Source organism: Carassius gibelio, chromosome A1, assembly GCF_023724105.1.
Source record: "Carassius gibelio isolate Cgi1373 ecotype wild population from Czech Republic chromosome A1, carGib1.2-hapl.c, whole genome shotgun sequence".
NCBI classification, from domain to species: Eukaryota; Metazoa; Chordata; class Actinopteri; order Cypriniformes; family Cyprinidae; genus Carassius; species Carassius gibelio.
Window position 1 is genome coordinate 38,692,503 of NC_068371.1, and position 25,523 is coordinate 38,718,025.

At 36.6% G+C, this 25,523-nt stretch overlaps 1 protein-coding gene and 1 pseudogene across 8 annotated transcripts in view; both read left to right on the forward strand.

Annotated features, from left to right (window-relative positions):
* The first annotated feature begins 340 nt into the window (after window positions 1-340).
* On the forward strand, window positions 341-12,200 carry LOC127950729 (deleted in malignant brain tumors 1 protein-like; annotated as a pseudogene).
* Window positions 12,201-14,058: 1,858 nt separating this feature from the next.
* LOC128021011 (protein FAM13A) overlaps window positions 14,059-25,523 on the forward strand; it is a 44,977-nt gene continuing 33,512 nt past the window's right edge. For 6 of the 8 annotated variants that reach the window (XM_052607875.1, XM_052607909.1, XM_052607882.1 and 3 more), the window contains exons 1-3: window positions 17,210-17,483; window positions 22,706-22,915; window positions 24,954-25,131. In XM_052607875.1, the coding sequence (XP_052463835.1) occupies window positions 17,222-17,483; window positions 22,706-22,915; window positions 24,954-25,131 (650 nt within the window). In that variant the 5' untranslated portion in view covers window positions 17,210-17,221. Of the gene's footprint in view, window positions 14,274-17,209; window positions 17,484-22,705; window positions 22,916-24,953; window positions 25,132-25,523 lie in introns of those variants that run through there. The other 2 variants (XM_052607891.1, XM_052607931.1) reach the window with 1 other exon arrangement.

Sequence of the window (25,523 nt, forward strand, 5' to 3'; positions counted from 1 at the left end):
TACAAGTGGTCTACAACCAAGATCCTTCTTATGTTGTTCATTATTTCACTAGTTCCACTTAAGACTTCGATAAGACTTCCTAGATAAAACCAGTACGGTTCCTAAATTTACAACCTGGCCTGTCACATATGCTGTAAAATCTATTAAAGAGATACTTGCAGAAATTGCTTTTGTAGAATCGCACAGCAAATCCATTCAAGAGTAAAGTACAGCTCTACAAAGGTCAACGCATCGTTATAAATATTAGACCATCTGCGAGGAGAACGTTACTCAGTCAGCTTCGGCTGAAGACCTCATTTATCTGCTTCTCGCCGAAGAACCCTGAGGAACATCAGAACAGATGACGTCCAGGAAATGTCTGACAAGATTAGAGAAGAGCTTGATCTTCCTATTTGTAGCCCTGACTGCAGTCACTATTGGAAAAGTTGTTGTCTTTGTCATTGAAAGGAACAACTCAAGTCCAAAAGGTGAGTTATAGTTGCTCCAAATCCAGATATATTTCAAAATAATTAGTTTTGCACATTCACTTAGCTCTGACTTCCACCCAGATATAGATAAAGCATCTCAGTGGTACTAAATAAAACAATAGAAAATGTGTAATTATTTATGATTCTACAGGCCCATAATGGCAAATCAATAGACTTGATCAATGCCACAAAGTCATTTACTTGGCAAACAACTAGTCAATAATGAATCTCTGCTGCTTGACATTAAATTGTTATATATTAAATCCAAATCCCAAATGATTTCCTTTTGCCTTCTGATGCTGTTGGTGTTCATTATAAACTATAAATATACATTTGAATGATTGAAGTTATTGATACAACTTTAAATGACTTACATTTGGTTGAATCAGCCTCACTGGAACAACACCATTGTGAAATCTGTGTCATACAGTGCATTCAATGCAGCACTTTTTCTCTTCAGAAAGCACTGGAAAGCCGCGTTTACATGTAAATCACATAGTTAAGCTGTATAATACTCTCAAAAATAGCTCTTAGAAACTTCCATCACTTTCTACTTCCAGAAGTACTTTTTCAATCTGGTGCACAATAATGAAAAATGTTCTTATGAGTGAAATAACACCTAAACTTTCACTTTAAACTTCACATAATTATTAAGCTTAAGATTATTTTTTGCATCTGTTATTATGAATGCGGTGCATTATATATATATGCACACACATTTTGGTACACACTCCTTTTCCTTTCCTTTCAAATTCAGTTACCAGACTAAAACTGCATTATGTTCCACGAGGCTGAATCCATGAAATAGCTTCACCTGCGGGGCGCTGCAGAGGAAATGTAATCAATCTGTTTACACGGGCGATGTCAAATTCTATTCCTCGCTCTGTCTCTGTCCGCAGAGGATGCGATCGATACTAGATGTGGGAGTCTGCAGGAGCTGATGGCTTCCTCAGGGGAATTCTCCAGTGGGAATTACCCCAGCAGCTACGACAATGGCGTGAGCTGCAGTTGGCACATCACAGTACTGTAGAAGCCAATAAGGTACCAGATGACATTTATCTCAGCGCTCTGCTCATTAGGACATTGTAAGGTTTAAATGACCTGCTTTGGTTTATGAAAGCACCTTCCACACACTCCAAATAGGGATTCAAACTCTTATAAACAATATCATATTTTTATTTTTTTAAGTGTTAGTACAAAGTGCTAAGTGCTATGTTATATGTGCTGTCTGATTTTGCATTAGATTTTCAAGGCATGAGATACATTACAAAGCACATTACAAAGTAATGTAACACCTTATTTGTGGAAAGCAGAAAACAGCAAAATTAGGTCTCTTGGTTTCTTCTTCAAGGTGATCTACCTCTGATTTGAAAAGTGAGGCCGACTTTGTCATGCTCAAGGACGAACTGGGCACCATCGGTGAGTCTTGTGTTGTGGCTGGTCATCATTTTGGCAAAACCATTATCTTCCCTGCAGAGAGACAGTGGAAAAAAAAATCACTGTAAGTTAATTACCATGAGCGCAGAAGCGATCTGCCTGCATTTATTCCAGAGGGCATGAGGCAATTAACTTCTGACAGACTGACTGAATGTTACCGGTCACCATTTTTTGGCCGCTGAGCCATTGCTTATGCTGAGCATGTCCTGATAAATTTTCAGTTTGAATGAGAGGACCCACATCCACCATACCAAAAGTGCTGTATTTTCCAGCGATCTTGAGTTGATGGGGTCACAACCCAAAACTGGAAAAGTAATTAATGCAATCAAATCAAATAACTATATAATAGTACATAGCGAGGATACCAAAATAGAAACATGAGAAAACGTAAGAGAAAATCTTTGATGTTGATGTCAAAGGCTGTGTTTAATCAAAATCAGTGTTTCAAATTCAGTCATTTGATAAAAGCTGATGGCAACTTGGACCGATGGTGTCATTTTTATGGCTTATGGTGTAATATTTATAAATTACAATTACACAGTATTTAATTTTAGGAGCATTTAGGTTACAATTTATTTTACAGAGTTCTTGTGGTTGCACTTTATTTTACAGTACGTGTTCTAACATGTACTTATAGTGTACTTACAGTGTATTTATCTAAGAAAGTTCTGGTGATACAAGGTAACTGCATGGGGTAGGGTTAGGTTTAGGGGCAGGTTCAGGGTTAGTACCTAGTTATTACATAGTTATTGTAATTTATATAATAAGTACATAGTATGTACATGAGGAACAGGACTGTAAAATAAAGTGCGCTACCGTTCTTCTCATGGTGTATTTATACATGTAAGTACTGAGTAATATGAATTATCCTGTACTTGGTTTAGGGTTATTGCATGTAATTATGTAACAAGGACACAGTGAAAAGTATTACCAACATTTATTTACTTTTGTTTGTTTTATATCTCTATGTACATAGATAGATAGACAGATATATATATATATATATATATACACATTATATCATATTGTGATTATTTTTTAGTTAGGAAAATTTAGTGGGAATACAGGCTTAATTTCCATTACAAAATGTTTAATAAATGTCAAAATAATGCAAAATAATCATAATGGTTCAACAATAAGCATCATATTTGTTTCTTCTGCAGGAAAGTACTGTTGCAATTCTGTGCCTAAACCAATAGTGTCCTTAGGAAACTGAATTTTTGGGTATTTTGACACCAACAACAGGTACACAGAGAAGGGATTCAAAGCCCTGTACCATGCTGTGGCCCCTGAGACAACGTCAGGCAAAGACAATGAGAGATGCATAAAGACTTACTTACATAACAGTATAATTACCACGGTGCAAGAACATTTGAGATTGAACAAAACACGTCTGCTGCGCCTTTCATATCATCATTTGGTAACTGTATTTTTACTCTGCCAGATACTGAGAGGCTGTTATATGTGTCTCGCTGCAGCTGACCTAGAAAGAGATGCTGCACGTTAGTGTGTGTGTGCGTGTGTGCATAACTGGGGAGTATTGGGGGGGGGGGGGCTGTCAGAATACCCTTTTGGTGTCTCTCTTTGCAGCTAAATCTCTCTCGTTCCCATGCTTCTAGAAATAGTTGGGGCTAGCGGTGTTCTTCAAGGTGACCATGGGGAGCTGTTGACCCCTGGCTTTCCCGCACAAAACTATGAGAACAGCGTGCTCTACCAGGTGCTTCCAATGATCAATAGGACCTCTACACCTGCTCTTGATTAATCACAATCTGTTATTTTCCAGTTTGTTCTCTGGAGTCTGTGTCTTTGTCCATGTCCACCCACGATCCGATCGTTCTGAACACTGTGTTCAATATCTGCTGCCTTACTCATGCATAACCTTCACAAAATGAATAAAAGGAAGATATTTGACTCTTGCATAAAAGGAAATCCCTTGGTTTTTAAAAGCACTAATTACAAGCATCACTATTACTATTGCTCATATACCGTTAATTATTATTTGACATGCAAACTTCACAAATATATAGTTCCATCATATTTTTGGACAAATTGTTTTTGACTTCAATAATGACACTCAGATTGCACATACATAGGAAACTGTGGCATTTGTGAGGAGGATTTGATGATCAGTTTTGACATGAGGGGCTTCGATTGTGAAAGTCAGATTGCTGGAAGCTTCCTGAACGCGTGGCTCCATCTGGCAGGATATTTACCCACATCAGCTAATCTACAGCCAGCCTTCCAGCCTTGACTTGAATCTAACTAAAGATGCATGAGAAAGCACAATTTCAAACACCAGCCCTGTCAGGATTGTGCATGTGCAAAATCAAAGTGATAAAAACAGCAGTTTAAATGCACTGTATTCTAGATTTTCAAAGGTGAGGATTGAAGTAATATTTTTAATTTGCATGGGTCACCTAGTGGATGATTAATGTACCTGATGGGGAAAAGGTTCGACTAACACTCACAGCATTTAACCTTGTCCCAGAATCATGTGGTGACTTTGTGGATGTGTATGACGGTGCTTCAGATGCTGCCGCCAAACTGAATGATTGAATCCAAAAGCTTGTCTTTGATCCAAGCTGAAACATCTGTGCACTCATATTTATCTGCCAAAAGAATATAAATCTCATTTTCTGTGTAACCAGCTCCCACCTCTGGTGTTGTTTAGTGGAAGTGGTAATGTGGTTTGTTTCAAGTCTGATTCGAGTGGGACTGCTAAAGGCTTCAGTGCCACCTACACCGCAGCTAGTGCCCCACCAGTTACAACAACCTCCACTAAGACCACAATCACTAGACCAACAATTGCCACATCTGTTCAGACCCAAACCCCTGCACTAGAAGGTAAGTATAATCACACTGAATAAATGCACCACATACCTGATCATATTCAAGTACAAGGCTGTTGTTCACTGAACCTCCTGCAGTCTAATGACTTTCCACTGACAGGAATAAAAATTATTTCAAAGTTCAAAGTTCATTTTAATCAAGAAAATCAATACCTGTATCTACTTTGGATTGATTTAAGAAGAAATGTTAGGGCTTTCAATAAAAATCTCAGACTTTTTGTTAAAGACTTGGATATATATCGGCACAGTTTGAGACATTGCTGAGGATCTACTGGGGTATTTTTCCCCAGGAGAAATATTTGCGAAGCTGGAGACTTAAGAATAAGTCTCCATTTACTCATTATTGAATTAGTTTTTGTTTAGGAGAAGCAGTTGAGGGATTTAAAGAGCTCGTTTCTGTGTTTTTTCTTTTCTGTGTGAATTGGAGTGTCGGAGGAGATTCCATGGAGAATATAATTTAGTGCAACACTTGAACAAAATCAATTAAATCTACTCTGTTAACAGGCACATTCTGCGGTGCCATGACTGTGGATGACATGCTTTCTACCCTAAGTGAAGAGAGATGATATTTAAGCACTGCAAGGTCTGATGAATTTCTTTTGCGCATTATTGTTCCGACAATAACACTCACTCTCTGTTCAGACTTTGTGGGTCCCCTGGGAAGCTGTTCGGACGTAAAGGTCATATATAAACTCTAAAAACTCTCCTCAGGCTTATCCTGCAAGCTTGAGGTGCTCTTGGGACATCACAGTGGACGAGGGCTTTCTTGTCAAACTGTACATCACTGATCTGACCATCGTGGGTAAAGCAGGCCAGGGTAAACTCACCATCACTGACAGTCAGCAGTCACTGGGTAAGACACGACTCTGAAAACACAAAGGTACAAAGTTTCATATGAGATTACTGCAAAATACTATTTCAGTCTGTCATCTCCAAACTTTCATTTTAGGTGTAATTTTACTTCCCATTTTTGAGTTAAAATGGTTTCGTAAAAGTGTATTTCTTTATGATTAATAAATGGTGCTTGCAAACTTGCAAACACAAGGCCCAAGCCTCATGGCAGTGAGTTTTAATAGGTATTTCTCTCAGATCTTGTCTGTAATCTGTAGTCTGCTCTAAACAATGGTATTTAAATCCAAAAATCACCTCGTTTCGCAATTGCCCGAAACTGAATTATTAAAACTGGGCTTAATATTTGAACAGACTTGTCCTATTTATATGTGACACATCCTCCAGTAATTTAATTAGATGAAATGTGTCAAGCCGGCATAGCACTGTGCCAGAACGTGGCCTGGCTCTCAGAGACGACCTTCGACTCTGTTTTGGGGCACATTAACTAACACTAAATAGCACCGCTGGCGCAAGAGTAGCTGGCGTTCTCATCGCTCTCTCTTATCCCTCACACAAAGAGGCTGTAAAATCTGATTATCATCAGTCTCAAAGAGGCATGAGCCAGCAGGCAGGCGCACTATAAATTACGGCTCCTTATTACTGAACATCAAACGGAGCTGTGAGCCGTAGATACGCTTATCTGCAGCAGCTTTTCATGGACTGCATGCCAGATACTGTCAGTAAGTCCCATTGCAGGTTGAGGAAGAATGGTAGAAAAAGTGTGAGGGAAAAGACCAAGAGTTCGGGATGTTTGAACTACAAGAAAGGACAAAAAGGACAAGTGTTGCAGTGAATGTGTAAAAATAGTGCGTACCAAAAAAGTCACCTCATGTCATTTCAAAGTCATCTGACTTACATTCTTCCATGGGACAAAAAAAGGTTAATCGCTCTTGTCCTTGTAATTTTAATGAATGGGGAATTTCAAATGCTAAAAAGTAAATATCATTTAGTTATAAATCAGTTATAAATCTCTTTAAAAGAATCCAGGTCAAAGGAACAGCATTGCCATGAAACCATTGAAATGAAATTAATGAAAACACGTTTATTCTTGGTCCACCTGCGATCATGAGTTCTAGGGCTTATTTGTCTCAATGTTGTGTTCTTACTTGCAAGTGTTTGTGTTCTTCACATCACCTTCTTTATCCTGACTGTCGAAGAAGAAGCAGTGTGTTAATGGTCGTTCTGACAGCCTGTGTTACCCTGAAGAGACGAATGGTACAAACAGTACAAACAGAAATGCATAAAAATAATGTTAACCTGAGCTATATAGTGTTTGGAATTCACATATTAATATTTCTAATGACTTGCAATGACCATGCCACGAGTTAGAATTTTTATTACAAAATTACACGGCATTTGACAAATGAAATAATCATTATCTTCAACTGAAATGGTTCAAAAGCAAAGTCTCCATTCTTAATTACTAATGAAACAAATCTACATTAACAACAAGCGTGCATATAGGTCCACCTTAACCAAGTCATGTGCTGTGCTTTTCTATCAACAACAACACCGACATCTCATATATGAAAATGCAAACATTAACCCGTTGTTAATTCTGAATATCCAGGATTAATAACTCAGACTCAACAACTTTAAGTATGAAAATCCCTCTAGAAGTGTTTATTTGCAGTACATAGTCAGTCATCAGTTTCACATGCAGGTGTTTAAATGAAGACATAAAAAAAGTTTGTGCTATTAAATTATATGTTTTTTACGATTATTATGAGATAAAGACAAAAAGTTGAATTATGAGATAAAAATTCATAATTGTGACAAAAAGTTAATTATGACATAATAAATTTGTCAGAATTGCTTGTGACTTTGTCTAACAATTTCAATTTGTACCATAATTTAGACTTTTTTAACTCATAATGATGCATGTCATACTATGAATGTAGTATCTAATAACTTCCACTTTTTTATCTCATGATTATAATTTACCAAAGCATTTTTTCTTATGTTGTGCAAAATGACTTCCATAATCCATGCCATATTTATGAAATCAATCAGTTAAATTTATGATATTGAAAGTATTATGAGATAAAAATACAAAAGGTTGAATTATGAGATAAAAAGTAAAAATTGTGTATCTCATAATTTCCCATTTTTATTTCAGAATTCTAATTTATCAAAGCATTTGCTGTGCAAAATGACTTCCATGAAAGACCCCTTTAATGTACAGTACCAATAAATTGCCAGAAGGGGTGAGAGTCTTATAAAACTAAATTACAACTGTTGATGTCTTGTTGATGCAAGCAACTTTGACTGTACTGCAGGTGGCCTTGAGTACAAATGCTGTCAATGCTCTGACTTTGGGCCAGGAGATGGAGAGTGCTGAAGAAACTTTCTCTTTTATCTCTTTCTCTCAGGCACACACTGTGGGTTTGTTCTTCCCCTGGGACCTATCGTGTCAGCAACAACATGTCACTAGGTTTCCAGTCAGATGCTCGGCTAGCCGACCGTAGCTTCTCTGCCACATGGGAAGCTGTGTATCCAGTGGACCTTTCTGGTAAAACACCTTGCAAACTTATAAAGATATCTATCTTCTCACACACACACATACACACACCTCGGATGAATCCTGCTTTTACACTTTTAAAATTGTGTATGTGTGTGTCCCCTATGGATATGGTGAAGTCAAGGTAATGAGGGTAGAATAGCAATGGAGAATAACTGGAAACAGCGTCGTAAATGCACAGTCAACATCATTCAACCGTCCAATTTGAACCGTATTTCAATAATATTTTAGAAACTTCATTCTAAATCTGTTGCACATCCACAGGCTGGAATAGTGCCAAATCACTCAAATAAATGTCCTGGCTGACAAAGTGGCAGTTGAAAGAGCCTTATTTCACAGTAAATATACACATTCCTGGATTTATGAAAAACATTTGCCTCTTCACCAGATGCAACACCCATAAAAAAGGAGAGGAAACCATCTGTAGTCATGCTGATTGACGCCTGCATTAACATGCATTGCACGCGCTCACAGTTAAAGCTTGTCTCCGTGACATATTCTCCTTAGACTCACAGTAAATGCTGCCTGCAGTTTTCTTCTGCCAACCAAAAAGAATTGGGACAAAAAGATATTTTTATAAAAACAATAAAAAAACAAGTGTATCATGGCCAGTTAGAAAAATTTCACAATTCATATGTGATGGGCAAGTATGGCAAAAAGATAATTTTGGACCCTGGTGACATGTGGCTTGACGTGGACCTGGGGCTAAAACCTGAGATGCATGTACCAGCTGACTTCTGCTATAATGGCAAGACACAATTTTGCGACTTTTTGCTCGGATGGAAAAATTCTACCTATAACTGTCACATTTTACATTTATCACTCGGTCTGAAGGCACCAAACCTGCAGATATCAAGGGATGTGGAGGTTTCTCACAGAAGGAGACAGGCATCATCAAGTCTCAAAACTGACCCATACACTATCCAGCTAACATGTGTATGTGTCTGTGGACCATAGACGTTCCCAAGGGGAAGACCATTAAATTGGTGTTCACTCATTTTGACGTGGAAGAGGCTGGCATCCTTTTCGGCCAGTGCAATGACAACATGGTTGTCTACGACGGTTCACAACCTGAAGCAAAAAAACACGGTGAGCAAGGATGTTATTGAATGTGTTTTCAAGGGCACGTGTTTATGAGGCCCTTTAAATCAGATGAAACTGTGACATATTTATAACCTTCATTCATTCAAACCAGACATATGTATATAATACTGTCCACTAAAATGGTATGACTTCCATGCTTTTAAGGTCCATAGACATTCAAATAACTGTATTTTTATTATAATTCAACATTTAACATAAGTTTCAGCAAATTCATATAAATCAAGAGCTAACAATCCGATGAGGTTGCACATCAAATCAGTCAAGTCAATGTGTTTGCATAGGACTTTTTGCAGTAAACATTGTTTCTAAGCAGTTTAACAGATAAAAATGATGTTAACATTTATTATATCTTAATATCTTTATGCCAAGTAGTTACATTTAGCAGATAAGAGCTGGTAGATTTTTCAATGATACAAGCAATCAAGCAGTTGATGTTTGCTGTATAGTATACTATATCACCTTAGGTGAATATATCCAACTTTATATAAAAAGCTGGGCTATAATATAGTTACATATTTATGACAAAAAAAAAAAAAAATCTGGCAGTTTAGATTTGCTATATAGTATATACTGTACATCACTTTCCTTGAGTGTACTGTATGTATACAGATCAGGTTGGATATACAACTATGTATATTGAGCTGTGTAATGATGCATTTTAAATTTTGTGATGCATCATGCATTTGCAATTTGCTAAACATTAAATATTACTTTACAATCAAGCCCTCTACCCTCCACTACACCACTGCTAAAAACCCCCTACAATGGTTGCTAGGCATCATGGTGATCATTTTGCAGGCACCGCTCACATTTTACAGTGCAGTACCAAAATATCCATTGAAAACTAGTCTATTTTTTTCTGGGTTTTCAGAGCGAGGGTAATTGACAGCTGAAATCTCCACAGATAAAAGTCTTCACCTGAATGCCGAGTCCTTTTTGTTTCACACACTGGTCTGAGAGGTGCAGGAAGCCCACGATCCCTCCGGATGTCTACACTCTCATAGTGAACGGAAATCCTGCCAAAGCTCACTCCTGGCCATGGCAAGCATCCATGCAGGTACAGTTAAGCCTTCATCTAATCTCACACCTTTCCCCGAAGAGATTTCTGCTATCTCATATTAAAGGAAAGTTAATGTTTGATATGTGAAATGAACAATGATATTACCGGGGTCAGTGTGCTTGAGGTCAGTTATTAGTTCAGCTTATGATTATTATCTGTGTTTGCTAAGGGAAGCCTCAATATTAATAGAGCTCTTACTGAGGACAGGGGATTTGAACAAACCTCTAACCCTAAGTATTAAACAGATTATGTATAATGCATAACTCATGCTGGATCTAAAAAAAAAAAAAAAGAAGAAAGAAAAAGAAAGAAAAAACAATTGTTATTCTCATGCATTCTTTATTTATAAACAATAAAGCATTTTAATTGAAGGTTTGGTGTGATTCTGAGTCTTTGCTTAAATTCGGTCATACACATGGAGAAACTCTCATCCATAAGAACTGAGTCTTGAAAGCTGCTCAATGCTTCATAAGGTTAATTTATAATACACACACACACATACACACACACACACACACAAATATACATACATACAAGCACATATACAGCTTAAATATATACGTTTTTTAGCTGATTTGTCTCTGGGTCTTGATCATCCTGTCAGGGTTTTTGTGTTAGTAACTAGCCTGATTGTGTGTTTGTGTGTGTGTGTGATCTTTTATCAGGTATGCCGATGAGCTGCATCGCTGGAAGATGTGTCTTGGGAAACACAACCTGACCTTCTCTGAGCTGACTGAGCAGTGCTTTAACGTGCTTGGAATCTATCGTCATGAGGGCTTCCAGTTCCCAACTGTGCCATCTGTGGAGTTCGACATCGCTCTGGTGCGACTGGATGGAGAGGTGACCCCCAACAGCTACATTGATTTCACCTGGCTGCCTTCATTTGAGGAGGTTCTGCCTGGTGGGAAAAATGCTATGCTATAGATAGACCTGGTAATGATTTCTGGTGGCTTTGCAAAACTGCTGCAAGCATGCTGTACATGCATAAATAGATGAAAGAATCTGTGAGAACTTGTTAGCCAATCCAAAAACATGGAAGTGCTTTCTGCCAGTCATGTAATTATTGGGGAGGACTTCCTCTTTATGGGTACTTCACATCAGGAGGTCAAAGGCTGGTAACTTCAGAAGCTAGATTGGTAGCTTAAGCAGCTGATAGATATCATAAATACACTAAATACTTCTTATGGTCATTAAAAGTAGCTGTCGGTTTTAAAGTCTTTTTTAATAAATAAATAACTTATTTCCTTTAGAGAGTAAAAAAAAAAGTATAAAACCTAAAAGTATATACACATCTCGTGTATTTTGTATTATGTGTAAACTATTAAAAAAATTATTAGTATCCTTAATTCTCTGGAGCGATTGCGCCCTCTGCTGTGCAGTTATGATAATGCATCCTGGAATGAAGAATCATTCTAGATTAGATTAGAATCCGTATTTACCTTTCAGCAATATTTAACTCTCAGAGACATTAATAAAAACAAACAACAATCTACTGTAAGAAAAATGTTTGTTGCTCATAGCATTCCTTTAATGTAATAGGGTGACTCAGGTAGACTCCTGGTATGTCAAGACAGCCCCTCGGCTGCCTGGAGGTGCATGGCATCACTAGTTTTGGTCCAATCGGCTGTGTCTTTGATAAGAAGCCCAATGTCTTCACTTGTTCCTCTGCCTATCTGTCCTGGATTGAAAACACCATTGGTAAAGAGCCAAAGACGTCTATGACCTCATTAGTACGTCTGCTCAGCATTGCTGGACTGGAGAATCATTTTCTTTCGGAAACAACTTAAGATTTTAGAGTGCATTGAGTATAAAAGGTGTTCTTTTTTTCTCGAGGTTCTGGTTGTGGTGGACTAAAGGATCTGGTTGGATAAGAGGGCATGCTGGCATCAGTGGAGACACACTGACTGTCATTGTCTCCTCCGGTGACAAAATAGTGGACACAGGGTTCAACAACCACATAGCAACACTCCTAGAACACCCCATTAACCACTCTGAATGCTTTAGTAACCACATAGCAATCTTCCTGCTGCGATTGGCCAAAGTGGTTACCATGAAACGCAAGATCAGCCGGGTTTGCCTACCCGAACCCTTGTCCCTCATGCCTGCTGGAGATGTGTTACATAACAGGACGAGCGGTGAGAGAGGTCAGAGGAACAAAGACTTGTTCATCTGAGTTGACTGATTTATTAAGCATCATTTGTTCCAGTTGCTATTCAGTGATTAGTGAGTATCAGAGGATATTCATTGTGAGTTAATTGCAAAGGTGATTTAGTTGAGAATGTAAGGCCATTCTGTGCCCTTAAAGGAAACCCTTCTGAAATTTCAGGCAGTACTTGGAAAACTGGACTTTGGAGCACATGCATGAAAACAATGAAGAATCAAGCTATTGTATGACCTAGCTATTTGAAATGCCCTTTAAATGCTTATCTGGAAATGTCATTTAAAATCTGATTCTGCACTTACTTCCTTCTAGTGCCTCCTGCTCCTTGTTTCACACTCTAAACAATCTCTTCTTTCAGCCCCTCAGTGTTCATTAGGCTGAATCTGGTGGTCTGCTTCTGTGTAAGCCGTCTGGAAGTGAAGCATCATGGGTAGTTCATGGTGTTGTGAGTTTTGGCCCCATGAGATGAGAGGCCCACTGTTTTCACCCATGTATCTGACTTCAGTGAGTGGACAGAAGACAACACCAAGTAAGAATTAATAATGAGATCGAAAAATGACAAGAAATAACTTTAGAGTAAACAAATGCACCTGTAGTCAAGGTAATTGATTATATATTTTAATATACTGTACTGGCTGCCTTGTAGCTGCTAAATCTATTTATGAAATAAATGTTATGGATGTAACTTGTTAGGATTTCAAAATCATCTGTGATAACAAAATCCAGGCCACATTTTAAATTTGTACGAATAATATGAGAAAATTCGTACTGCTTAATTATTTATTAAACCGTGAATATGGTGAAAATGGAATCTTGTTAAGATCAGACACTTGGACTCAATTTGTTCCTAAAAATATTTTAATCTAAAGGAATATGCCTAAGTTATAGAAATTAGCATTGTAAACAAATATGAATTTATTAACAAAACCTCTTGTTTTTTTTTTGTTTTTTTTAAATAGATGAGAATTAGACTGCTTAGTGAAGGAAAAGCAGCCAACAAGTGTCCAAGATAGTTCCATAGTTTGAAAAGCTTGAAGTTGCTTAAAAGAATAAACAAGATTCTAAACTGGAATCTAGAATCTGGAATCCTTGGATATATTAATTAATGCAAGTTACAATTTGATAAACATTTTTTGGTCACTGCAAAATTCCGACACGTCCATTAGTGAAGCTAACAACTAGTATTCTTTGTACTTTTTGCACACAAATACTTTTTATTTTTTTTATTCAGAACAAAAGCCTGTGCTTACTAGTTTACCTGCAATTTAATTTGGTCTTTAATTTCTTACGTCGGAAAGGAGATTTTGAAATATCGAAGCATAAAAACATGCAAAGAAAGCTATTTTCTATCAAGTTGATTCTTTAAAATGAATAAAAACAAACAAAGGCCCCTTACAGCGATACTGAAAATCTGTGAATTGGTAATTGATGCAGCTTCCTCTCATTTGCCCCATGTGGAGAGACTTTCAAAGGCTCGGGCCAGCTGGTCATGTGATTCACAACACCAGCCAATAGGAGCACAGGGCTCAGATTTCATTTGGTGAGGAGTCACTAAGCTCCAGTGAGCTTTAGGAAAAGGAGGCTGACTCCTCTGCTTAGCCTCTGAAGTTTTCGGATAAGTTTAGCCCATCCAAAGATGGACTAAACAACGCATTATGACCCGGCGACTTTCTTGTGGGATGTTAAGGAGGTCACTGTAAGAAAGGAGAAGGAATTTGGGGAATCCATCACTCTACAGGCTCTTCCTGAAAAAAAGAGGGAGATGGGGGCTGGAGCAATCTGTGTAAGTACAAAAAAAATTCATTTTGGACAACTCCTTATAAGGCAGGGCAACTCAGTCAGCTAGAATGAAAGTGTGTGTGTGTGTGTGTGTGTGTGTTTGAGTTTACACATGATTATTGTGGAGTTTCTGAATGCATCAATGTGCAAGAGTGCTGGCTGTGATCCTGGACTTAAAATTGAGTAAAAGCCGCTAGACTGAGGTCATTTCTTCCCATCTGTTTACAATGTCTCTTGTGTTAGGCCACCACTCTGGTGTCAACTTCACTTATAAAATAAATGACCATTCCTTTGGAGCAGCATGCTGAATGTGTATCTTTAGGGGGAAAACAGCTTTGTTTTTATTAGGACAGTAACCTCAAATGAACAACTTTGTACCCCTAAAAGTATCCTAGTATCTTAAGTGACCATATTACTCAAGGGTACTATGTATCTTTTAGGGGTAAATAAGGTTCAGCATTGTATCTAATTAAAACGAATTATTAACAAGCTGTTATGGCCCCTAAAAGTACAATTTCTGCACATTTTTCAGACAATGTAAAGTGTTGTAAAGTTTGTGCTAGTTTCTATGTTATAATAGCAGAAAGGATCTGCAGCTGGTGCTAGCATGCTCCGCTACAAGCAGTTGCTGTCAGCATGTCTGCACGCATGCGGGAGCTATGAATGAACATGCCAAGACTCGTTTCTCACTGAACAGAGACTGAGTTTGTGAAAACGAACCCTGTACTTTTAACAGAACAAAGACCTACATTTAAAATCCCAACTTTTGCAGCAAAGTTTACAAATTTGGGGTTGTTAGGATTATTCTTTCTTTAATCTTCCAAGGTAATGCTCATCAAGGCTACATTTATCTGATCAAAAACACAGTAAAACTGGGAAATATTGTTACAATTTTAAATAACAGTTTTCCTATTTGAATCTATTTTAAAATGTAATTTATTCCTGTTATTTAAAGCCAAATTTTCAGCATAATTCCTCCAGTCCTCAGTCTCACGTGATCCTTCAGAAATCATTCTAATATACTGATTTGCTGCTCAAAAAATTAAGTGTTTTTGTAAACTGATTTATTTTTTTGGGTTCTTTTGATGAATAAAAAGTTCAAAAGAACAGCATTTATTTAAAATACATTATAAATGTCTTTACTGTCATCCATGTTGAATAAATATATAAATTTCCCCAAAAAAATGACTTACCCCAAACTTCTGAACAGTGGGTATTTTAGAAATAATAAAGGATCTCATGTGATTTGAGGGTTCAGTGAGGTGTATTTTTCAGACTATTGAGGGTTTGAAGATCTATTGACTTCCCAAAAGAGTCAACGCAGGGGATGGGGGGGGGGGATGGGTCATTAAGTAAGTAGGACTTTGTCTGAACCTGTAATGGAAAGTTTTTTTATTACTCTCATTGAGTGTGAATAGCATGGCTGTATGTTAACGTGTGGCTCTTCAGAAGTGTTGTGAGGGTGATTTCACAGACATCTGTTCCTGTTGGTCTCTCACGAGTAGCTCAGACAGGCTTATGTTCTTAAGGTCATTTTGAGGAACAAAATGTTAGCGAATGGAAGCATAATTAGCTATTATTATTATAACTAGTAGTACTAGTATTTGTATTATGATCAAAGAAATAAATAAATTTAAAATTTAGCAAGGATGCATTAAAATGATCAAAAGTGACCGTACACTGCTTCACTGTAACAAGAACACAGCACCGTTTTCAACATTGATAATAAGAAATGTTTCTTGTGCAGCAAATTAGAGTGATTTCTGAAAGATCATGTGTCACTGAAGACTGGAGTAATGATGCTGAAAACGATGCCTGGTTTCAACACATAAATGTACTTACACTGTATGGTACTCATACTAGGTTATTTGAGCAGATTATGTATTTGAGTAGGCTCTAAGACAAACGTGTGTTTACAATGCAGCCTGGATCACACGCGGAGAACAAGAGGACATTTAGTCCAGAACTCCCAATTAGAAGATGCTCACGTAATAGACTGTAGAGAACAGAATGAGCAGGCAACCTTCTGCTAACAGCCTCTGAATACAAACCATTCTTGTGTTCTTTTTCTTCATTTGGAAGGATGCATTGTATGTGTTTGTGACAACACAACATTTTGATGGGTACTGCTTTAAGATCTTCAATGAAATTTTTTTTTTGTTATTGTTAACGCATAAATTATCTTCCATGATGTAGCCGAGTACTTCATTATTGCATTTTAAAAAATCTCAAACCAACCTAAAATGGTTTTAGTTAATGGTTTAGTTGGTCTTAGTTAATTTAATCTGATTTAAGTCTAGTTTAAGAGCTTTTTTTCTCTCTCTCTGTTGGGATGTAAAATTTTATGTAAATATATTATCTACTAAATTAAAACTATATATATATATATATATATATATATATATATAAACAAATAGTTTGATTTTATAAAGGAGTATGTATATAAATAATTATTTTAAAAAATCACAAATAAATAAAATTGTATACATACAATTAAAATAAAATCAATACATACAAAAAAAAAATCTACTTTAGTATATCAAATAAACTAAATAACTCTGGCTTATACTGCAGGTGTGATTTTTAATAAACCTGTTCAAAGTTTCACTCCAATTTATTGTAGTTATAAAATTTTAACCTATTGTAAACATTTGTTCTCCATATCATTATTACTTCCTGAATGCTTAACATTGAAACTTTCCTCCTCTAGTTGGTAACAAACGCTGAGTTTGACACACTGCCAGCTTGCGTCTGTGTGTTTCCTCTCACCTGGTTACAGGTGCATGGCAACCTCTTCTGACGTAAGCACACACACACACACACACACACACACACACACACACACACACACTAGACTCCCTCCCTTCTGTTTCCTGACACTGACAGATCCACCTTCACCAGCAGTGGGAAAAGTCTCAGATATAAAGGCTGATATATGGACTAGGGGTCTTCATGATGCAGACGGTTGGAGCGGTGGATGTGGTTGACTGCTCCTTTCTCTTCTGCTTTTCCAAGCACAACAAGGCAGCGGTCCAGATCAAGGAGGACATGAAGTGGATGGTACAGCTGCCCATGAACAAATCCTCTCCGGCCACCGCCACTGGGGGGAAGAAGATCTTCGGCGTGTCCCTGCTGGAGTTGAGAGATCTGGGACTTGTCATCGACGGGGTTCCTGTGGTGGTCCGGAGTATGGCGGAGTATCTGGAAAAGCATGGTAAGTGTTGTTTTCGGTGTAAAGAAATCTGATGTAGGGAGAATTATAAAAGTAACCAGTGTATTTCTTTTGTATTTTTAAATGCTTTAAGCAACTAATAGCACATCATATCATTGCCTACTGCGTTTTTACAAAGAAGAAATCATCAGGTGTCTGATTCAGGCCTAGTGGGCAACTTATGATTGTTTTCAGAGATGCGGCAAGAGCTATAGTAACAAATAGCAGAAGACTTTGTTTTGCCCTCTTGAACTTTAACATAACACAACACACTTTTTTTCTTTTAAGCCATATATATATATATTATATATGTATACTAGGGCTGTCAAAATGACTGAAAAACTCAATTCTAATTTTGTACTGAAATATTATCAAAATGCATAATTTCAGTTAGGGTAAAGAAAAGCTTTTGGATTCTCTCCTGAGGCCACAAGAGGGCGCAAAATATAACTAATGCACATTTATTCAAAGCATAACATGACTATGTATGTATGCATAGTTTAATACAAAGGGCCGAAAGCCAATCACACAGAGTACTTTTTTTTTTTTTTTTTTTACGATTTGCAGTGGGATGGTGAAAAAAAGTCTCAAGATATGTTTTCTCAACGTTGAACTTAAACTTAGAGTTAAACATGCAGCTATTTTGTGCGAGTGCAACGGTGATAGATGTCCCTCTGGAAAATGCGCGAAATATACGTTCTGTGTGAACGGCTTGGTTTCAGTTTTGAGGTGAACAAGATCTTCTTCGCTCTTTTCCCGCAATATTTGTAAATAACGCAGCATCGCCGCATCTTAAAGGGTTAGTTCACCCAAAAATCTAAATTATGTCATTAATAACTTACCCTCATGTTGTTTCAAACCTGTAAGTCCTCCGTTTATCTTCGGAACACAGTTTAAGATATTTTAGATTTAGTCCGAGAGCTTCAGTCCCTCCATTGAAATTGTGTGTACGGTCTAACTGTCCATGTCCAGAAAGGTAAGAAAATCAAAGTAGTCCATGTGACATCAGAGGGTCAGTTAGAATTTTTTGAAGCATCGAAAATCCATTTTGGTCCAAAAATAGCAAAAACTATGACTTTAGTCAGCGTTGTCTTCTCTTCCAGGCAGGGCCGCGGGAAGTAATTTTTAGCAGGGGGTGCTGTGATTTTTTTTTTTTTGACAAAAAACCTATGAGCCTATAGGCCTATTTAAAATACATTTTAAAAATAAATACATTGAGATTTACTACTTTGTTGTCATATACACTTCAGTGCACAGCCAGCCAGGGTCTGAAACACACAGACATCAGTTCTCAGATATGCGCAATGCACTATTAATCTGAAGCAGAAGCAGAAGCAGAAATAATAGTTTAATAATCGAAAGAAAACGAAATAATTACTTTCATTACAATTTCAGATAGCCTATACATACATGCAACTTATTTGGATACAACAAATAATATTACAACAAAATATAATATTAATCAAACTTCACAATAACGCTAAAACAATGCAATCTATTTGGTCAGCTGGCTTGAGTCACTGCACGTTTATTTCACACGCAACTCTATTAACTCCAAAATCTTTTTACGCACACCACAAGGAAATAATATCTGAATATTTAAGCAATTTGTTTATTGAACAGTTCTCCACATCCATTACGCAAAGAACACACGCACAGTATAAAGCTTTCTGTCTCCATCTCCAACCTTTTTACACAAACCACAAGGAAATAATCTCCGACTATTTAAACTTTATTTAACAGTTCTCCACAACCATTATGCAAAGAACACACGAACGAAATAATACTCTCCATCCCCACCACCTTACAAAAATACTAGTGTACTACTTACAATTGCTTGGCTAGTCAAAGCTGATCCCACACTTGTTGCCAAAAAAATAAATGTTACAAGCGCGGCAGCACCATGCTCTTACCTGAGCTACATGCAGGCGGGGTGCCCTGGTTACAGGTGTCCAAATGTCTAGGTGCGCTCTGGGGTCGTGGACATAAAGTCTCTCATGAGGGGACGAATGTCCAGGGAGTTCAGAATGTCTGTGTTGGTATGCATCAGCGAAAACTATATAAATTTACTAGTCAGCTGCTGCCAAAGATGGATGTATTCTGCATGTAACGAGCGGGAAACCTCGTTACTCGGCGACCAAACCTGCCTGCCTGACGTTGACAACGTAACTTCCGAACCTGTGTTGATTAGGCCTCAAAATATGAAATTAAAATACAAAAAATATACGTAATAGCCTACGTGTGTCAAAATAATTTTCTAAAATATTCATAAGGAATTTATAAATTGTGCAAAATATTTTAATAGGCCTTCATTTTTTTAAATCTCCCTCTCGTCACTAGGGGGTGCTGCAGCACCCCCAGCACCCCCACTTCCCGCGGCCATGCTTCCAGGTCTATTATGAGCGCATTCACTGCAGTGTAGTGATCCGGATTCGCGAATGAATCACTCGATGTAACCGGATCTTCTTTAACCAGATCACCAAATCGAATTGAATCGATTGAAACGGTTAGCATAAGCATTAATCCTAAAATAACTTACACTGTTAACTTTTTTTAATGTGGCTGACACTCCCTCGGAGTTAAAACAAACCAATATCCCGAAGTAATTAATTTACTCAAACAGTACACTGACTGAACTGCTGTGAAGAGAGAACTGAAGATGAACACCGAGCTGAGCCAGATAACGAACGAAAGATTGACTTTGATTGGCATCGGTTTTCAGATCACCAGTAGTTCTTTCGGACAGTTCGATACAATAAACCAGGTGAAAGAAATGGTTCACCGGTTCTTTTGCCCTCGACGTAATGATTCAAGCCTTCGGTTTACCCGCACTCATAGCACAGAATCAGTTAAGAATCAATCATCAAAAGAATCAGTTCAGTTCAGACGCTCTGTGTGTCGGTCTGCTTCACGCTGAATCACACATGCGCAGTATCATCAGCTCCTCGGTTCACGAATCGGACGCGTCTGACAGAAACGATTGTTGACTCGAGAACGAGTCAATCTTTTGTTTGTTATCTGGTGAACTAACCCTTTAATGGCTTCAACTTGAAAGGCTAACAAAAACATTATAAAGCGACGACACTCGTGCACCACTGGGGCTGCCTCTTGAATGCGCATTTAAAATTCGAAGTGGAAAGTTTTTGCATTTGAATGTGGATTTGTATTTTAAATTCGATGAATATTCGAAATTCTAATTATTTTCTGACAGCCCTAATGTACACAAATGAAAAACACTGTTTTTTTGAATGATTTCTTTTATATTATAGTTTTATTTTTAAATTAAATGAGTTGTTTACCAACTATAGACATACATTTTTTTTTAATTATCAAAATTTAAATTACATTAAACAATAAGTTAAATTGCAACAACATTTATGAATCTCTAATTTATATATCTGTATTTTAGTGTTGACTACTGTAACTAGTAAATTTTTTTAAATAATAAATCACCTTACCTTTATTTGTATTTATTTATTTTTTTAACCTTTATTCGCAGTAAACTTGTATGACATGCATTTTAAAAGGTAAAAATATTATTAGTATTGCTTTAGTCATTCTATCTCAGTTGATATCAAGTCGTACAAAATGCATGTATAAAAATAAGATTTTTTAAATTCTTATATATGTATTTTCCTATACACAAAATTGTACGTTTTTTTTATATATAAAAAAAATCAATCACATTTGCTTTTTTTTGTTTGTTTGTTTTAAGCCGACAAGGTCCAAGCTGTGACTTACATTTAGGCCTCTGTCCTCTAAATAATTTAGGATTATATAAATTGATCAGATTAATTTTATTAAAGGGACACTAAGTAGGAATTACTCCCATCTAGTGGTGAAATTGTATTTTGCATTCAAACTAATTTTGCTCTCCAGCGCCTCGCTTTTTCAAATGCGCGTTGCATCTACGGTAGGCGATATGTACCAAAAAGCTTTGACAGGATGTCTTCTAATAGCACTTCGTCGAGTTTTCCTTCAGGTGAACAGGTGTGTTATTTCAAACAAACTGCAACATGACAACTAACAAACGAATGTTACAGTATGAATTACTGACTGTGGAAAACATGAAATATTGTAATTAGTAGTTATGTCTAATTTATTCGTTATATTTTCTGAATTGTATGCATTGTTAGATTTAAAAAAAATATTATAATATAGATTGTAACACTGACTTACCTGTCGAGAAGAAAACTGGCCACTTCAGCGTCTCTTTTGAAATCTTTATCAAGCATTAGCTCTTTCCACCTAGAAAAAGCTTCCCCGACATTAACTCTTGTTTTCTGTAATCTACGGTCACGTTTCCTTTTACGTTCTATTTTTGACTGTTTTGGCAACGATGTTTTCTTCTCCTGTGGCGCGGCATATGTATGGTCCATAATAAGAATGCAATCCAGACTTTTAAACTTGCCCGTGCAGTTTCAAGCGCCTCTCACTGCTCTGCACCTGCGTTTCTGGCTCTGACCGAAAACGCGTTGTGGAAACGTGTTGGCTTAGTACTTTTTGTCCCTCTCTGCTATTATAGTTTTGCAAGATGGCGGAACTACATGGAAGCCTCCGTCGACCTACCCGTCCCATGTATATAAAGATAATAAATTCTTCATTTACAAGGATTAGTTTAAACATTGGCATAGGTATTTGTACACCATTGAGGGCATATTTATGAATAAAAATATTGATTTTAGATAATAAAATACCTAAAAAGTTACTTATTGTCCCTTTAAGTAAATCCAAATGGGTAAGTGAATGGACTATAATGACAAACTGAATATTAATATTTTCTCACTTCCTATTAAAAAAAAAAAAACACTTGTGTTAAAATTGTATCCATTTAATCAACTTTCATTAATAAAGACTAGAATTGACCAAACATATGATTTATTCTCATTTTTGTTCCATACTACTCTATCTACAGTTGTGCTTGTTTTCCTCTGGATGGTGCTATAACCCTTCAGAGAAGAAAACCCTGCACTGGGTCTATGACGTCAGCAGCATACTTTGGCTCTTCATTTCAACACCAGCCTTTTTCATGAACTTCACTTTTGTACTGTAGATTTTATGACATTAATCAAATATCTTCCCAAAATTATAAAGATCTAGTAGTTCTGTAGTTGGGCTAATAGTGGCATAAGTTAGTTTACGACCTGTTGAAACCCTTAAATGTTGTTAACTACACAATGACTTGCATAGCTTTATGTCTCTCTTGTGGTGTCACAATCCATCAGGTCTTCGTCTGGAGGGTCTGTTCAGAGTAAACGGCAACGTTCGGGCCGTGGATAACTTGCGGCAGAGGTTTGATGGCGGAGAAGAGGTTGATCTACATCAGGATGCAGACGCCTTTGCTGTAGCCAGCTTACTGAAGCAGTTCTTGAGGGATCTACCTGAAGGTCTCATCCATCCCTCCATCCACAATCCTCTCATTCAGCTGTACCAGGGTGAGTCAGCTTTTAGTGGAGTAGTGCTTAAACATCTGAACCTGCAACTGAAAGACTGTAGATTTAAGCTTCGTAGCCCTTAGGGAAAATCTAATTCTAATTGGAAAGTAACCATTTTGAACTATTTGCAAGCAATATTTTAAATTTATATATGCGCACATGCCGTTTTTTTGTATGCCTAATACATGAATCAGAGAGAGACCATATTTTCCATTCAGAATGGCCATATCTGAGAAAAAGTTGAGTATTAGTTAACATTTCTATCATAAAAATATTTAACGTTTCGCTAGTTCCATTTTGGAACTTTTAAGAACAGCAAACCCCGCCTACTTTGATTTGATTGGCCACCTTGATTATTTTGACATTGACGAGCACTTTTAGGCCGACAAAACAGCCCGGCCTAAATTAAAATGTAACTTAATAATCATAAAATAACTTAATAATAATAATAATAACAATAATAAAAAAAGTTTTTTTTTTTTTTTTTTACTTTTCTCATCTTAACAACAAATTATTGTTATGAATATTTCCCTCTTCAAAGTATTGCTTGTGAACTGAGCCAAGATCCCTTAAAGATATGTGGTGATTAAAAAAAAAGAGCTGAAATGAGAGAAAAAAAATGTTTAATTGTTCTTAAAACATTTTTAGGGGGAACACAATAGTTTTATCATATCATATTTTTTGATGTTAAATAGCAATTGTAAGTCGCTTTGGATAAAAGTGTCAGCTAAATGAATAAATGTAAATGTGTGTGTGTGTATATATATATATATATATATATATATATATATATATATAATAGCAAAGTAGGTCAGCAGTTTAGTGCCAGTCAAACCTGTTAAGCTGTTTATCAATTGTAATTATTTGTGTAAAGGTTATGTTCTATCTTAAGCTCATGAGTCATAGTCAGGATAATGACTGAGCAGAACTGCCTCCTGTACTAGAGTTTAGTGTAGACTTTATCATACAGTCAGTGCTTTAAATCATGCTCTGTGTTTTCACACTGACTGAAGAGATCTAGTCGGGAGTTTTGCTTCTGAATAGTGTAAAATATTAGATAGAGCTTTAATAAATGGGATTGCTTTACTGGCTTACGTCCATTGGGTCCATTAAAATGAGAAGAAAATACTGAAATTGCAGCTGTATCATACTTTACTGACCTCTGCAATGTGCAGAGAGGAGACTTTGCTTGATAAATGTAGGCTTGGTGTCAGAGATCAGCGGTGCACCAATAAAAACCTTTTGTTTCATATTGAGAACACCCCCCCCCCCCCCCCAAAAAAAAAAAAAAAAATCCTGAAGGAAATAAATACGTGAGCTGTTTTCTGGACAGACTTGTTCGCTGCAGTTTTCAGTTGGTGTCCCAGTCTCCCTCTCTTTGTGGCATGTGTGAGACACTATATCCTGCACAGATGGTATATCTCGGATGCCAGAAAACAAGGATTAAAACAGACATATTTGTATTGTTTTGTGTTCATGCAGATACTCTAGAGTTGCACATTAATTTAAAATGAACCCTTGGATTTGATTTCAAACTGAGAACATGGGGGGAAAAACAATAGTGTTTATTATGAATGATTATTAAAACATTCTTTAGATATTTAATATGAATATTTAAATATATTAATAAATATATATATATATTAAAATTATTATTAAATATATATATATTAAAATATTTGAATCAATTTAGATAGTGTTGATCACGTGTGTATGTGTGTGTGTGTGTGTATATATATATATATATATATATATAAATAAATATACATTTTTATTATTTGTGACAACTAGCCAAAAATAAAAAATGTATAACAATGTTATTATTTAAAACCTATTATTATTATTACTCTAAATAATAAGGCTTGATATTTTTTTCATTATTTAATTATAAAATACATATGTGTTGGAATTTGTCACATCGTATTTTCTGTTAAGTTTGTTCTGAAGATTCAGCTTTAATGGACACATTATATGCATTATATGAATATCATCCTATTTGACATATAAAGTCATTCATTTTGTTTCTATGTTGTGTCAGAATCCAGTGAGGATGACTTCTGTAAGGATCTGCGTGAGCTCCTACTCCAGCTGCCAGATATCCACTACAGTCTCTTGCATTACTTATGTCACTTCCTGTCCCAGGTGGAACAGGAACAGGCTTATAACCGCATGACCGCCACCAACCTGGGCACAGTGTTCGGGCCCAACGTCTTCCAGTAAGTCTCAGTCACACAATTCAACGCAAGCAAGACAATGAAATATTTATCTCTTCCATGAGTTATATCAACTGATCCATAATCTGATACCCATCATGTCTTCTTAACTTTAAGCTCTTAATGTTTTAACTTGTTATGTGTTCTGGGTGTCATGTTCTCAGTCCTGCTTCTCATTGGCTGTATTTCAAAGTGAGCGGCACTCATGTCAGTTCAAGCTTCAGTTCTAGCACAGTGATTAATTATTTTTCCAGCGTGTACTATAACTTAAAAATTCACACTAAGTTATTTATTTGTTTATTTATGCGTATTATTATTATTATTTAATATATATATTTTTTAGTCATTCATTTTGCTTGATTAATTTTATTTAATGTATTAATACATTTTTATTG